The 15,030-nt window shown below is 37.8% G+C and overlaps 1 protein-coding gene across 2 annotated transcripts in view; it reads right to left on the bottom strand.

Annotated features, from left to right (window-relative positions):
* The window catches only part of UBE2V2 (ubiquitin conjugating enzyme E2 V2), a 40,729-nt gene extending 26,543 nt beyond the window's left edge, over nucleotides 1-14,186 (bottom strand). The window contains exon 1 of one of the 2 annotated variants that reach the window (XM_027603945.1): nucleotides 14,088-14,186. In XM_027603945.1, the coding sequence (XP_027459746.1) occupies nucleotides 14,088-14,103 (16 nt within the window). In that variant the 5' untranslated portion in view covers nucleotides 14,104-14,186. Of the gene's footprint in view, nucleotides 1-13,705; nucleotides 13,823-14,087 lie in introns of those variants that run through there. The other variant, XM_027603954.1, reaches the window with a different exon arrangement.
* Nucleotides 14,187-15,030: the final 844 nt, after the last annotated feature.

Here is a 15,030-nt window from a genome sequence, read left to right as displayed (position 1 = left end):
CATTTAAACACACTACACAGTGCTGGTAGAACTGTGAGAAAAGTATATTTATACACAATTACACACAACTGGAAATCAATTCTACCTTGCTTAAGAGGTAATTTGACAGGGCGCCTGGGTGGCTCGGTCGGTTAAGCGGCTGCCTTCGGCTCAGGTCATGATCCCAGGGTCCTGGGATCAAGCCCCACATCGGGCTCCCTGCTCGGCGGGAAGCCTGCTTCTCCCTCTCCCTCTGCCTGCCTGCCGCTCCCCCTGCTTATGCTCTCTATCTCTGTCTCTGTGTCAAATAAAAATAAATAAAATCTAAAAAAAAAAGAGGTAATTTGACAAAATATAACAAGAATTTTTACTCATATGCTTTGCCTTAAAATTCCACTTTATGAATTTGTCCTCAAGAACAGAAGAGAAGGAGGGGCACCTGGGTGGCTCAGATGGTTAAGCATCTGCCCTCGGCTCAGATCATGATCCCAGGGTCCTGGGATCCAGCCCCGCATCAGGCTCCCTGCTCAGCGGGGGGCCTGCTTCTCCCCTTCCCTCTGCTTCTCCCCCTGCTCATATTCTCTCTCTATCTGTGTCTCGAATGAATAAAAAAAAAAACAAACTTTAAGAACAAAACACAAGGAGCAGTCTATAGATTGCCTCCAAAGCCAACTATGAACAATTCTTCTCCCTCAGGACACAGCCCCCTCCCCCATCAAGGGATAGAGGGTATTTCCCCTCCACTTGAATCTGGGATGGCCTTGCCACTTATTTTAATAGAATATGGTACAGTGATGCTGGTGCAGTTGTGAGAATAGCATTCTCAGAGGCCTGATGGCTTCTCTTGTTTTTAGCTCTCTTGGAAACCACACTACCAGGATGTGAAGAAGTCAAACAGGCCAGAGAATGGCCAATCCTTATTGAACCAAGGCACCTGGGCAACAGGTCCAGCCCAACATCACGTGAAACCAACAGAGCCACCTAGTTAATGAAAATCATGAGAAAGAATGAATCACTGTTTGAAGCCACTAAGTTCTGCAGTGATTTGCTATATAGCCATAGATAGGTAAAGGTGAGAAGAGCAGGTGAAAAAGTACTCTGGAGAAAAATGTTTAGCAATGCAAAAACTTAAAAGGCCAACTGTCATACATTCAGGTAACTGTCATATTTAAAACATTATATAAAATCATTTTAAAATACATGAGTTATGGACACCTGGGTGGCTCAGTCGGTTAAACATGACTCTTGATTTTGGCTCAGGTCATGATCCAGCCCCACATCGGATTCTCCCTCTCCCCCTCCCCCCCACCCCAGTCTCTCTAAAAAAAATAAAATTAAATACATGAATTGTATCCCACAGCTAACATCATCCTTAATGGGGAAAAACTGAGCGCTTTTCCCCTAAGGTCAAGAACAAGACAAGGACATCCACTCTCACCACTGTTATTTAACATAGTACTGGAAGTCCCAGCCACAGCAATCAGACTACAAAAAGAAATAAAAGGCAATCACATTGGTAAGGAAGAAGTAAAACTTTCATTATCTGCAAATGACATGATACTCTATATAGGAAACCTTAAAGCAAGTCCACCAAAACACTGCTAGAACTGATAAATGAATTCAGTAAAGTTGCAGGATACAAAATCAATGTACAGAAATCTGTTGCATCTCTATACACCAACAATGAAGCAGATGAAAGAGAAATTAAGAAAAGAATCTCATTTCCCATTGCACCAAGAACAGTAAGATACCTAGGAATAAACCTAACCAAAGAAATGAAAGACCCATATTCTGAAAACTGTAAAATACTGATGAAACAAATTCAAGACAACACAAAGAAATGGAAAAATATTCCATGCTCATGGGCTGGAAGAACAAATATTGTTAAAATGTCTACACTACCCAAAGCAATCTACACATTTAATGCAATCCTTAGCAAAATACCAACAGCAATTTCCACAGAATTAGAACAAACAATTCTAAAATTTGTATGGAACCATAAAAGATCCCGAATAACCAAAGCAATCTTGAAAGAGAAAAACAAAACTGGAGGTATCACAATTCCAGGCTTCATTACAAAGCTGCAGTAATCAAAACAGTACAAAAAGAGACACATAGATCAATGGAACTGAATGAAAAACCCAGAAATAAACCTACAACTATATGGTCAATTAATCTTTGACAAAGTGGGAAAGAGTATCCAATAAGAAAGTCTCCTCAACAAATGGTACTGGGAAAACTGGACAGCAACATGCATAAGAAACTGGACCACCTTCTCATATCCTACACAAAAATAAATTCAAAATGGATTAAAGACCTAAATGTGTAACCTGCAACCATAAAAATCCTAAAAGAGAACAAGGCAGTACCTTTTTTCCCCATCGGCCATAGCAACTTTTATCTAAATATGTCTCCTGAAGCAAAGGAAATAAAAGCAAAAACATACTATTGGGACATATGAAGGAAACAATCAACAAAACTAAAAGACAACCTATGGAATGGGAGAAGGTATTTCCAAATAACATATCTCATAAAGGGTCAGCATCCAAAATATATAATGAACACCCAAAAAACAAATAATTCAATTTAAAAATGGGCAGAAGACATGAACAGACCTTTCTCTAAAGACACAAAGATGCTCAACATTACTTAACATCAGAGAAATGCAAATCAGAAGTACAATGAGGTATCACCTCACACCTCTTAGAATGGCTAAAATCAACAAAAGAAACAACAGGTGCTGATGAGCTTGTAGAGGAAAAAACCCTCTTGCACCACTGGTGAGAATGCAAACTGGTGCAGCCACTGTGGAAAACGGTATGAAGGTTCCTCAAAAACCGAAAAATAAAACTCCCCTATGATCCACAATCACACTACTGGTTATTTACCCAAAGAATACAAAAACACTAATTCAAAGGGATACATGCACCTCTATATTTACAGTATCGTTATTTATAATAGCTACAATATGGAAGCAGCTCGTGTCCATCAACTGATGAATGGATAAAGAAGATGTTGTGTGTGTGCGTGTGTGTGTGTGTCGAACATAATGAATATTATTTAGCCATAAAAAGGAAGGAAATCTTGCCATTTGCAATGACACGGTGGAGCTAGAGTATAATGCTAAGCAAAATAAGTAAATCAGAGAAAGACAAATACCATATGATTTCACTCCTATATGGAACTTAAGAAACAAACAAGCAAAGGGGAAATAAAAACAAGAGACAAAAATCAAGAACTTATAGAGAGTCTTAAAGAGAACTAATGGTTCCCAAAGCGAGTCGGTGGGAGAATGGGTTAAATAGGTAATAAGGATTCAAAAGTGCACTTGTGATGAGCACCAGGTGATGTGTGAAGTGTTGAATCACTATATTGTACACCTAAACTAATACAACACTGTTTACTAACTGAAATTAAAATGAAAACTTAAAAAAATAATAAAGTACATGAATTACACTATGTATAAATGAAAAAAACAGGCCTAATTAACAACACATACACATCGATCATATTTATCAGAAGTTTTCAAATGTTCATCAATATGGACCCATAGATAACCTACAAATGATGCTTTAAACTCATTAGGCCTTTTTATCTTACAATGTCATTAATTGCAGAATATTTTAGAAAAGTATGTAGTCATTCTGTGTCACCACTTTACTGCCCTCTATTTTGGACTATGTACACTTACTCTCTCTTCCACACACCATCAGTGGAATTCCTAGCTGAGTAGGCCTATCATCCAATTAGCTCTGACCACTCGTTCAGCAAAGGAGCAAATCTGACTGAATCATTAATCCTTATTCACAGTTCTTCACTCAGAAAAAAACCCATTCCACAATTCTAACTAGGCCTATAACCCCACTAGCTTTTTCAAAACCAGCATTACAATCCCACATTAAATGCTATCATCAAGAATGTCAAAAACGTCAAGAATACAGAATTATTGACATCAAGGCTTATGATTACAAAAAACTTTAGAATGGAATTATATCCATCAATAGTATGAAGCGGCAATATAAACAATGATTTAATACTAAAAATATAAAAATTAAAATTAAAAATTACATTAAGTCAGAAAATATATGAAAAATATATTTTCATATATTTTTATATAACTTTTATATAAAATATATTCTTTAGCTGAAATGAAGATTTATCATGTATAGCAATTTTAACTTTTGTCTCTAAATTTTTTGTCTAAATTATTTTGTCTAAAATAAATATTTCAAGAAATTGCATGAGATTAAAAATTATTTCACTATATTGTTTTTAAGATTTTATTTTATAGAGAGAGCGCACACATGTGCACACACAAGTCGGGGGGGGCAGAGGGAGAGACTCCTCAAGCCGACTCACGGCTGAGCACAGAGCCCAATGCAGGGCTCACTCCCAGGACCCTGAGATCATGACCTGAGCTGAAATCAACAGTCAGGCACTTAATAAACTAAGCCACCCAGGCGCCCCTACAATACATTTAAGTTTATAATAACTACTTAATTAATAAACGAATGACAACACAGTTAACATGCTTGTAGAACCCTGTACTTTAAAATCTGGTATATGGGGCACCTGGGTGGCTCAGTCGGATGGATGTCTGCCTTCAGCTTACGTCATGATCTCGGGGTCCTGGGATGCAGCCCCATGTAGGGCTCCCTGCTCAGCTGGGAGTCTGTTTCTCCCTCTCCCTCTGCCCCTCCACGCCACTTGTGCTCTCTCGTGCACACGCATGTATGTTCTCTCTCTAATAAAATCTTTAAAAAAAATAAAGAACTGATTAAACATGGTAAATAAAAACATCTGAAAAAACAAAATTCAAATCAAATATTGTACATCTGAAGCATCTGTACTATACCTTTAAATATAAGTGGAAAAACCTCTGGAATACAGGATCTGTAAAGTATCTCAATTCTATGGTTTAGGAGATGCATTATGCACAGAATATTAATTATGCTACTGGTACTCTAGGTTACAACCAAAACCACTCTGCCCCTAGATACTCCCAAAAAATTCTGCAACTATATGAATAATTCATTCATATAGTTATGTGCTGTATACTAACTCAGCTAGATTAGGAGAAAATAATCAACTTTATGTGTATTTGAACTAAAATCTTTTAATACTGTTTTACTTCAGAAAAATAAACTAAAAGCAGAATTCATGTGTAAAACATAATTTACAAAGAGGGAAAGGTAGATTTTACTTCAACCATTTATTTTCTCACTAAATCACTTAAATAGACACTGTACCATAATGATGGCAACACAAGAGGCACTCAAAAAACACTTAGTGAATTTATGGTAGGTGCTTACTTTCAATCTTGCTCTCAACACTTATCGACCGACGGTCCAGTAACAGGTGCTGCTGATTCTAACACCAACACAGAATCCTTTCCCCAAGCTTACACTCAAGTGTCAGATATATTCAACATTCAAACACAATGCAGTTAAGTTGTTGAAGACTTTGCTCAGATACTTTATAGATATCTCAATGAGATAGGCAAACCAAGGGAAAACACAAAAGTAACAGAAGTTACTTTCTCCAGGAAAGCAGCTAACAATGTCTATTCTAGAACTGGGAAAGGACATTTCCCTTAGAATAAACTAAGAGGTGGAGGAAAGTTAGGTAAACTGCAATATACTGTGGTTCCTGTCTAAGTAAAATTAAAAATGGCATACACTCTAGAAGATATGAGGTCTTCTGACAGAGACCATTTAAATGAGTATAACTGCTCTCCTCTATCAGTCCAATTAGCTTGCAGTCAGAAAAACGTATTAAGCAAAAAATTAAATATCCCTCCAAATCGCTGCTTGTAAGGTAAACACTTAAGAAAATTAAGTTTTACAACTTACGTGTTTCAGGAAATAACCATTTATGTCAATATAGTTTAGTAAGCCACAACCGATAAATTAGGTAACAAGTGACACTAGCATAGATAACAAATAGTAAGCCAACGTATGCATTGTTTAGATTTTTCAGTAACATTCCAGTCACCAAACTGAAAAATCCACATCATAATTACAGTACTTACAAATCATAAACTGTTTACAGTATGCCTTATATCTGGCTATTTAACTTCTTTAACTGTAAGGTTAAACCTCATACCTGGCAAGAGAGAGCTTGGACTCCTACAGCCCTCTGTCATACAATAATTATGTAAAACAATCATAATCAGATTACCAATTAGAAGTTACATTATGTCATCACTTCTCCCCTTTTGGCTAAAATCAAGTGCAGAATTTACATTATGTCAACACGATATTTTTAAAACAAAGAGACAATGAAATACATACCAAAAGCCATACTTCACATCTTAATAAAAGTGGAAAAAATAGATAATTGGACTTAACCAAAATTTAAAACTTTTGGGTTTCAAGGATACCATCAAAAAAGTGCAACGATTACCTACAAAATGGGAGAAAATACTTGCAAACTATATATATGATAAGGAAGTTATATCTAGACTATATAAAGAGCTTTTACAACTCAACAAGATAGCCTAATTTAAAAGTAAGCGAAGAATCTGAATAGACATTTCTCCAAAGACCATATACAAATGACCAATAAGCACATAAAAAGATGCTCAACATCATTAGTCATCAGGGAAATGCAAATCAAAACCACAATGAAGGGTGCCTGGGTGGCTCAGTTGGTTAAGCGTCCGCCCTCGGCTCAGGTCATGATCCCAGGGTGCTGGGATGGAGTCCCGCAGGGAGCCTGCTTCTCCCTCTGCCTCTACCTCTCTCTCTGTCTCCCATGAATAAATAAATAAAATCTTTTAAAAACACACACACACAATGAAATATCATGTTACACCCACCAGGCTGGAATCGAAAAGTCAGGCAGTTTGTGAAATGTGAAGAAATCAGGACTCTTAGAAGGTACTGGTGAGAATATAAAATGGTCTCCCTTTGGAAAAGAGTCTGACAGTTTCTCAATTAAAAATAGAATTACCATATGACCCAGCCACTGTACTCCTAGATATATACCAGAGGAAATGAAAATATACATCCATACAGAAACTGGCACACAAATGTTTATAGCGGCATTATTCATAATAGCCAAAAAGTGGAAACAATCAAAATCAACAATGAATGGATAAATCAAATGTGGTGTATATATAAATGATAGATTATTCAGCCATTAAAAGAAATGCATAAGAACTGATAAATTCTACAACATCGATGAACCTTGAAAACATACTAAGTGAAAGAAGTCAGACCCAAAGACCACATACTCTATGACTCTATTCATATGAAAGTCCACAATGGGCAAATCTACAGAGACAGAACATAAATTAGTAGTTGCAGGGGCTGGAAGGGGACGATACAGGGATAAGATGGTGAGGGTTAAAGGATACAGGGTTTTTGAGGTAATAAAAATGTTCTCAGGTGACTGTAGTTAATGGTTGCTCACATCTGCAAATATACCAGAAAATAATGACTGTACACATAGGTGAACTGTATGGTACATGAATTCTATCTCAACAAAGGTTTTCAAAAAAAAAAAAATTAAGTAGAAAAGAGTAACTCCCTGAAACTAAACTCAGTATTTATTTACAGTTCCATCCCCCAGAAGCTTCAGCTTTCTCAGTGAACCATCACTCAAAGGTATAGTCAAGGACCTCATGGAGAAGACTGGCCTTTTTCCAAAGGACACTGGATCTTATCTTTTTTTTTAAGATTATTTACTTGAGACAGAGAGAGAGAACAAGAGAACACGAGTGGGGGGAGGGACAGAGGTAGAAGCAGATGCCGGGATAAGCAGGGAGCCCAACACGGGGTTTAATCCCAGGACCCCAGGATCATGACCTGATTAACCAACTGAGCCACCGAGGCACCCCAGGACCCTGGATTTTAGAAACCATTTCAAACCTGATTAACCAACTGAGCCACCGAGGCACCCCAGGACCCTGGATTTTAGAAACCATTTCAAACCCCTGGGGAGAATAAGGAGTCCAGATTACATAGCTGTTGCCCAGTCTTCCCAGTCCCACAAAGCTTGGAACCAGGTTCTTCCCACCTGATGAACATACAGTCCTGTCCAGAGGCACCCTACTTGGAGAAGTAGGTAAGAAGAAGAATGGGGAAAAGGGGAGTCAGTATTAAGTGTCCTTAAGGGCCACTTTATAAGCAATATGGAAATGTTTAAGATAACTCATCAGGTTATGCTTCCTACTTCTGATAGAGATGAATTTCTATAAATCTCATAGCACTACCAATAACCTCTTCTCCATCCCATCCCCAAAATAAGCTCAGAGGGAAAATGTTAGATATTATAAGAATCACCAAGGGAAACAATTACTACATGTATTTGCCCACAATACCAAATTTGTGCTCACAAAAAAAAATTTTGTTTAAATGTGTAACAAGATTTAGCTATTAATATCAATTGTTAGATTTTTTTGTTATTCTTTCAACATAATCATTTACATCTTAAGAGAACATATAGTTTTAATTACTTATAATCCATTACACTCTTTCAAGTGTTTTGTCTTGATTCTTAATGACATTTATTTATGAAATCACATTGTTAGATTCCTACAAAATAAAAGCAAACAAAAAGTTTATAGAATACAGTGTAATACAAAAGTAGTATCAAAGAACTTGAAATAAAGAAACTAGCTCTGGACTCAATATCTAGCTAAATAATCTTGTGAAAGTCATTTCATATCTAGATTTCCATTGTTCATCTATAAAATGAACTTGGTCCAGGGCCTAGATAATCAATAATGTGCTTTCCATTAGAACTACTATTTCAACTTATGTAAAGACTTACACAGGCTTTAAGGATTTCTCTCCTGTGGTCTGAAACTTTGCTGAGTTCTAACTTAAACTGAATATAACAACTGCTCTTATACAAATCAGTGGAGACTTTGTAAATAAGAATAAGTCACTCACAAACACCAGTCCTGAAGACCCACCTTATAATATCACCTCAAAGATTTACTTATAAAAGCAACAGCTCTTTTAAAAAGTCAACTAAATTTGAAACAAACTTTTGAACACTGAATTTTATTCCATTTATTCTAGTCTGCCAGCCTCATGTACCCACGTCGAAATTTTGTGTCAAACAGCTCCCCAAATAATTGTCAAGTGGATGTTTCCACTAAGGATAATCTTTGCTTTCCATAGTTTCCATTTGCCTGACTTTCAGTTAGCATTGTTTAAATAGCACCAGTCCCCCAACAACATGATTGAAGCTTCAATTAGCAGCCTACTAACTGTGAGTAACTGCATTAAGTACAAACTTTGCTGCTAGCTCCCCAGTCCACAAATCACTTAAATAGATAAGCATTGTAACCAGTGGCCAATCACTTCACATCTGTTGGTGATGGGTCATTGCACATTTGTTAGTCACATACAGACAGCAAAGCTTATAGTAGTGTTGCCTCCTTGTCTGCCAGTTGTAAACCCATGTGACATTCTCATTATTTTCTTTTTAAGATTTTACTTATTCATTTGAGAGACAAAGACAGCATGAGAGAGACAGCACGGAGTGGGGGGGAGGGAGATGCAGTGGGAGAGGGAGATGCAGACTCTAGGTCGAGCAGGGAGCCCGATTTGGGGCTCAATCCTAGGACCCTGTGATCATGTCCTGAGCCAAAGGCAGACACTTAACTGAGCCACCCAGGCACCCCAACCCATGTGACATTCTATAAAAATAGCCAATAAAGGAAATTAGCCAACAAAGATCAAAGCAATCAAAGCACAGCGAAGAAATGAAAACAAAGTGCAGCAAAGAAACAGAAACTGGTAACAGTGAAGTGAAATGTGAATCAAATATAAGTAGTTATGGAAGAAATACCCGACCATAAAGTGTTGGAGACTCTAGATGAGCAGCCACATCAACTTTGTGAATGTGAGCTTATGGATGTAAATGAGGTAAGTATTAAGAAAAGGATGACAATGTTCCAGAGAAAGTAAAACACTTCACAATAAAGAAAATCACAGATTATTTCCTAACACTGAAAGCACAAAGGATAAAATATTGGAAATGATTCCAACTTGTATGACAATTCACCAAAGCACAGAAAAGATGCTTGCTCCACATCCTAAGTTATATGAGAAAAAGGAAACACTGTTCCATACTCTTGACAAGCTTTTTTAAAAAATAAAACACTCTAATTCTTAATGTCTCATGTTTAATTTCGAGTACTAAGCAAATACTAGTTTTACAATTTTTTTTTCATTTTCCTATACACTTGTAATCACAGGAAGAGTTTTTAATGTCTGAGCAAACATTTTCAAAGGTCACAGAGTAATAATTTTTCTTACTTAATAAAACTGCTTTGGGGGCACCTGGGTGGCTCAGTTGGTTAAGCATCTGACTTCGGCTCAGGTCATGATCTCGGGGTCCTAGGATCAAGCCCCATCAGGTTCTGTGCTCAGCAGGGAGCCTGCTTGTCCCTCTCCCTCTGCCCCCCTTGGTCTCTTGGTCTCTCTCTCAAAAAAATAAAATCTTTTAAAAAAAATGCCTTGAACAGTTTCAGTTTGAGTGGTCATTTTTACCACTCTGTAGTACTGTACAAAGGGATGACTGCCTATATAGTAAGGCTGTATTATTTAATCATATTGTCAAGAGCAAACATGTATCAAGGGTATGCAGGTTCCTAATGGACACAGAAAAACCTATCAAGCCAGGTAATAAAGTCTCAAGAGGGAAATGTACTAGACTACTGCAATTTGGCTCTCCTACTGTTTAGTTCCCAGATTGTATGTTATGATCTACACACGTAGATCTTTTCTATTACTACTCTCAAATTCTGTTCATTAATCTTGAAGATGGGGAAAACAAAATCATGTTGTCCAACCTTTTCATAGAAGGGATGGGGAAAGCAAGGCTTAAGAGATCCAGTGGCATGCCTACCATGCCACAGTAATCTATCAAGGGCTGGCAGGGGAATTAAAACACTGCTAATCTAGTTCTTGTTCCCATATACACAATGCTACCCACTTCTGAAGAGGGTAATTAGTAAGTTTTATTTTGGTTTCATTTTTCAACCATATGGTTTACACAGACCCACTATTAAGGAAAAAATACTCCATTTTTTCCTGAGCTTCTCATTCCTTAAAGATATTTTACAACCATCTACATTCAAAGACTAGAACGCCACTGTAACACTAGTGTAACTTAAGTAATATGAAATTTTAAAATGTTTCCCATTACAATGTATCCCAGATGGGATCCTGAGACACAAAATCTACATTAGGTACTCTAATGTACAATCGTTATGTACCATCTTCACAACTTCTCTGTAAAACTGTTCTAAAATTTAAAATTTATTTTTTTTAAAGTACTGCACATACTTTTTTTATCCACGTCTTTTCTTAGTGCAGGGATCTAATTAAATTTTTGATCAAAGTTACTAAATGTATTAATAAATTTCTATTCCTTAAAGTAGTGTTTCTTAAGCTATGTCCTATGAAATCCTCTTGACCCCCAGAGGTGACTCTGCCTCTTGGAAAAGGGGAACCTAGCCAGTGGGTCTCCACCACAGCCCAATTTCCATTCATAAGAAGCATCTAACAGTCCAAAACAAAGATTCTGCTAGAAAGAAAAGTGTGAAAGTCACTCTCAAGCATAAAAGGGAGTAAGATTCATGTTTGAGGAATATTCCAAATTCACAGTTCCTCATAACAGAAAGAACATTAAACTGAGGACAAAAAAAAACCCCAAATTCTAATCTTGACTCCATCACTATGTACAATCTTTATTTCTTTAGGCCTCAGTTTTCTCATCTGCAAAATAAGAGGACCAACAGTTCCCATTCTAATTAGAATTTTTTTCTCCCCAATTTTTCTTCTAGTAAAAGGAAGGGTAATGCACCTTTAGATAACGCACATTAAAATATAATTCCTGGGGCGCCTCGGTGGTTCAGTCGTTAAGCGTCTGCCTTAGGCTCAGGTCATGATCCCAGGGTCCTGGGATCAAGCCCCACACCGGACTCCCTGCTCAGTGGAAAGCCTGCTTCTCCCTCTCCCACTCCCCCTGCTTGTGTTCCCTCCCTCGCTCTCTCTCTCTGTCAAATAAATAAAATCTTTAAAAAATAAAATAAAATAAAATTCCTTAGAAAAGATAAAAAAATATTTGTCAAGTGTCTCTTCTTTTTGTCCTACCAAATAACTATTTTTATCCAAGATTACTTTGTCTATGTACATTTTTAAATGATTCTTTTTTACAAAGTTTTTTTTTTGTAATCTCTCCACCCAAAATGGGGCTCAAACCCAAGACCCCGAGATCAAATACATGTTCCTCAGACTGAGCCAGCCAGGCACCCCAAAACATGCACATTATTACATCCATCTAGCTCATCTCATTTTAATAAATTTCAAGTTACATCATTTATTTCACAATATACACATACTGTTTCCCTTCCATGCCACTAAGAAGCAAAGAATACAAAAATATAGCTAACAGAAAGCGTAATTTAAAATGTCCAAAGCTGCTTCTGCGCTCATATCCCTCTCAGTTCAACAATACTGTCAATAAATAAAGCACATAAAATAAGTAGAATAATACTGAAATTTACCAGGGGAAGTTTTTAGCAATAGTTTCAAAATGAGTTTCAGTGATTTAAGAAAGCTCAAATGCCTAAATAACATCTTTACTAATTATGCGAAGGCTTCAAATTTCATAAATCTAAAAACAGAGTGAAAATGTAACAACTGTGATGCTGAAGTATAAACTAGAAAACACAGGCATCCGATGTATGCATAAGGAAATATGCCAATAATCAGCAACATCTTTATAATTTATATTTGACTTCCTTAAAAATGACTAAAAGTAGTTAACTAAAAGTATCTGCCATTAACATCATCTAATATTTGGTCTTTTCAAAATATTTCCACACTTTCTCATACGTATAATGTTAGGGAAAAAATCATGTTTAAATAAACGCAATCTACAAAATGACTAATAACTATCAAATTACTATAACTCATAACTATCAAATTAAATTACTAAATTTTCAAGAACCCATAGGTACTAATAAGCACAATTCTTAAAAAGATATGGCCCATTCACAAGCACACTGGATTTCAAACAGCAAGTAAAGTCTTAACAGTAAAACCTCATTTTTGAAATAATCCTTGTTTTACTAGTTCGTTCTGACCTCAAGTATATTTCTCAGCGCTAAAACTGTTAAAGATCTCATCACCTATGACATCTGTAAATAAATATGAGACTTAAAAGACACAATTTTTCATTAAAATGTATTTTAAATGTATTCTGAGGTGTTCCAGTAACATACACTGCAACCTTCCATTTTTCAGCACAATATAGATTTAAAAATTCGTTTTCATGCAATGATGGCGTGAATTATTAAATCACACTGTTCTATAACCTGGTTTCAATAATGACTAGGAAAAATGAAAGATCAAACGTATGTTTAAGTAGTAAAACTTAACATTTTCATTTTAACATTTTTTTAAATGGCCAAGCTTCGAAAATCTCAGCGTTAATATTTAATTTCAAAGTCTGTGCTCATAGGAAACCAAACACTTTACTCAGTACGAGAAGAGTTGAACAGCCTGAGAAACCACTTCTTCAATTAGCTTTTACTTGCTCTATGCTTTTATTCTACTTGCCCTACAGTTTTGCATTTAAACGAATAAAAAGACAACACATATTCAGTCAGGTAAGAATAGTCATCATTTCTCCGTTATTACAAAGATTAACAGTTCCAAGGGAACGCAAGCCCCACTCTATCCATGACGCCCCTTACCCCGAAATCCTTCCGTGCCTGAGGTTGACACCGCCCACCTTGGGCCTCCTCTCCTCCCTCCCACACCGTCTTCCGCTCAGCAATCGGACCCGAACCCGCCAGACCCCGCGAGTGCGCCCGCGCCAGAGCCACCCCGCCCCCAGCCCGAGGACGCGCGGCCGACGCGCAAGCACGACCCGCCGCCCCCGACGGCCGCCCCGGGCCCTGGGCGCCGGCCCGGCCGGCCCCTCCCCGCTCCCGGGCTTCGCTCCACGGGGAGCCCGGTGTCCGAGAAGGCGCACTCCGGATTCTCCCACACAGTCAGTGCCCGGCCGCCAGCAGCAGGTGGAGGGGCAAAGCCGGGCTGGAGTGGGAAAGCAGGCAGCCCAACCAGGGAACCGACCTGTGGAGACCGCCATCTTCTCCTGCAGCCCGACGCAGCCGCCTGCACGCACAGCGACGTCAGTGCCACTTCCGGAAGCGCGCCGCCTCGCCCCGCGCCCTGCGGCGTCCCGGCGCGCGTCACCATGGGCTCCGCCCCCGGCGGCTTTCGCTCCGGTCACCTAGCCCAAGGGTATGCAGGGCCTCGCTGGTGTTTGGGCGGCTTCCTAAGCTACTAGAGTAGATTCAAAGTAATAAAGAAAAAGTTCATTGGGACATCACGTTGAGTCAGTCATCCTAATGTAGAGCAAAAGGCCAAAGAGAAAATATTTGTTAAGAGGCATGTGCAAGGGAGCGGAGGGGAAAATTTTCTTTTAATTTTTTTTTAATTTTTTAAAAAAGGCATGTGCAGTGCGGCTGCAATCCCTAATACGGCAACCACCTGTATTATGAGCTCGTGCCTGGAGATGTGCTGTAAGGGAGACAGCGCAGGTTTGCAAAACCCTAATCTGTTTAACAATTCATGTAAAGAACATCTTGTTAAGAATGTTTTATGTTGATTATGGAAATAATATTTTGATATATTGAATTAAGAGAAGCATATTATTAAAAGTCAAAACAAAATAGGGCATTGACAATTCTGTGTTGAAAAGTGATTCAAAGGCGTTCAACAGAAAATTTAAAGAGCCCCTTGGAATTAAATGAATTTTTGCATTCATATTTCACTTTTGAGATATGCATGATAGTGAAACACTAAAATCTATGTCTAAGTCAGAAAGTGCTTTCAAAAACGTCTAAAATAAAATTTCTAAGTAATTAGGAAGAATGTCATTCAAAAAGCAAAGATTTTACATCCTTAGTTTTCACCACAGTGACACAGTAGAAATGTTGCCATCTAGTATTATGTAACTATCATGGCTCTTAATACCATCCTCACAAATATAATTAGTAATATTTGATACTAC

The sequence above is a fragment of the Zalophus californianus genome, chromosome 4 (genome assembly GCF_009762305.2).
Source record: "Zalophus californianus isolate mZalCal1 chromosome 4, mZalCal1.pri.v2, whole genome shotgun sequence".
Lineage (NCBI taxonomy): Eukaryota > Metazoa > Chordata > Mammalia > Carnivora > Otariidae > Zalophus > Zalophus californianus.
This window is presented reverse-complemented; position numbering and strand designations above follow the sequence as displayed.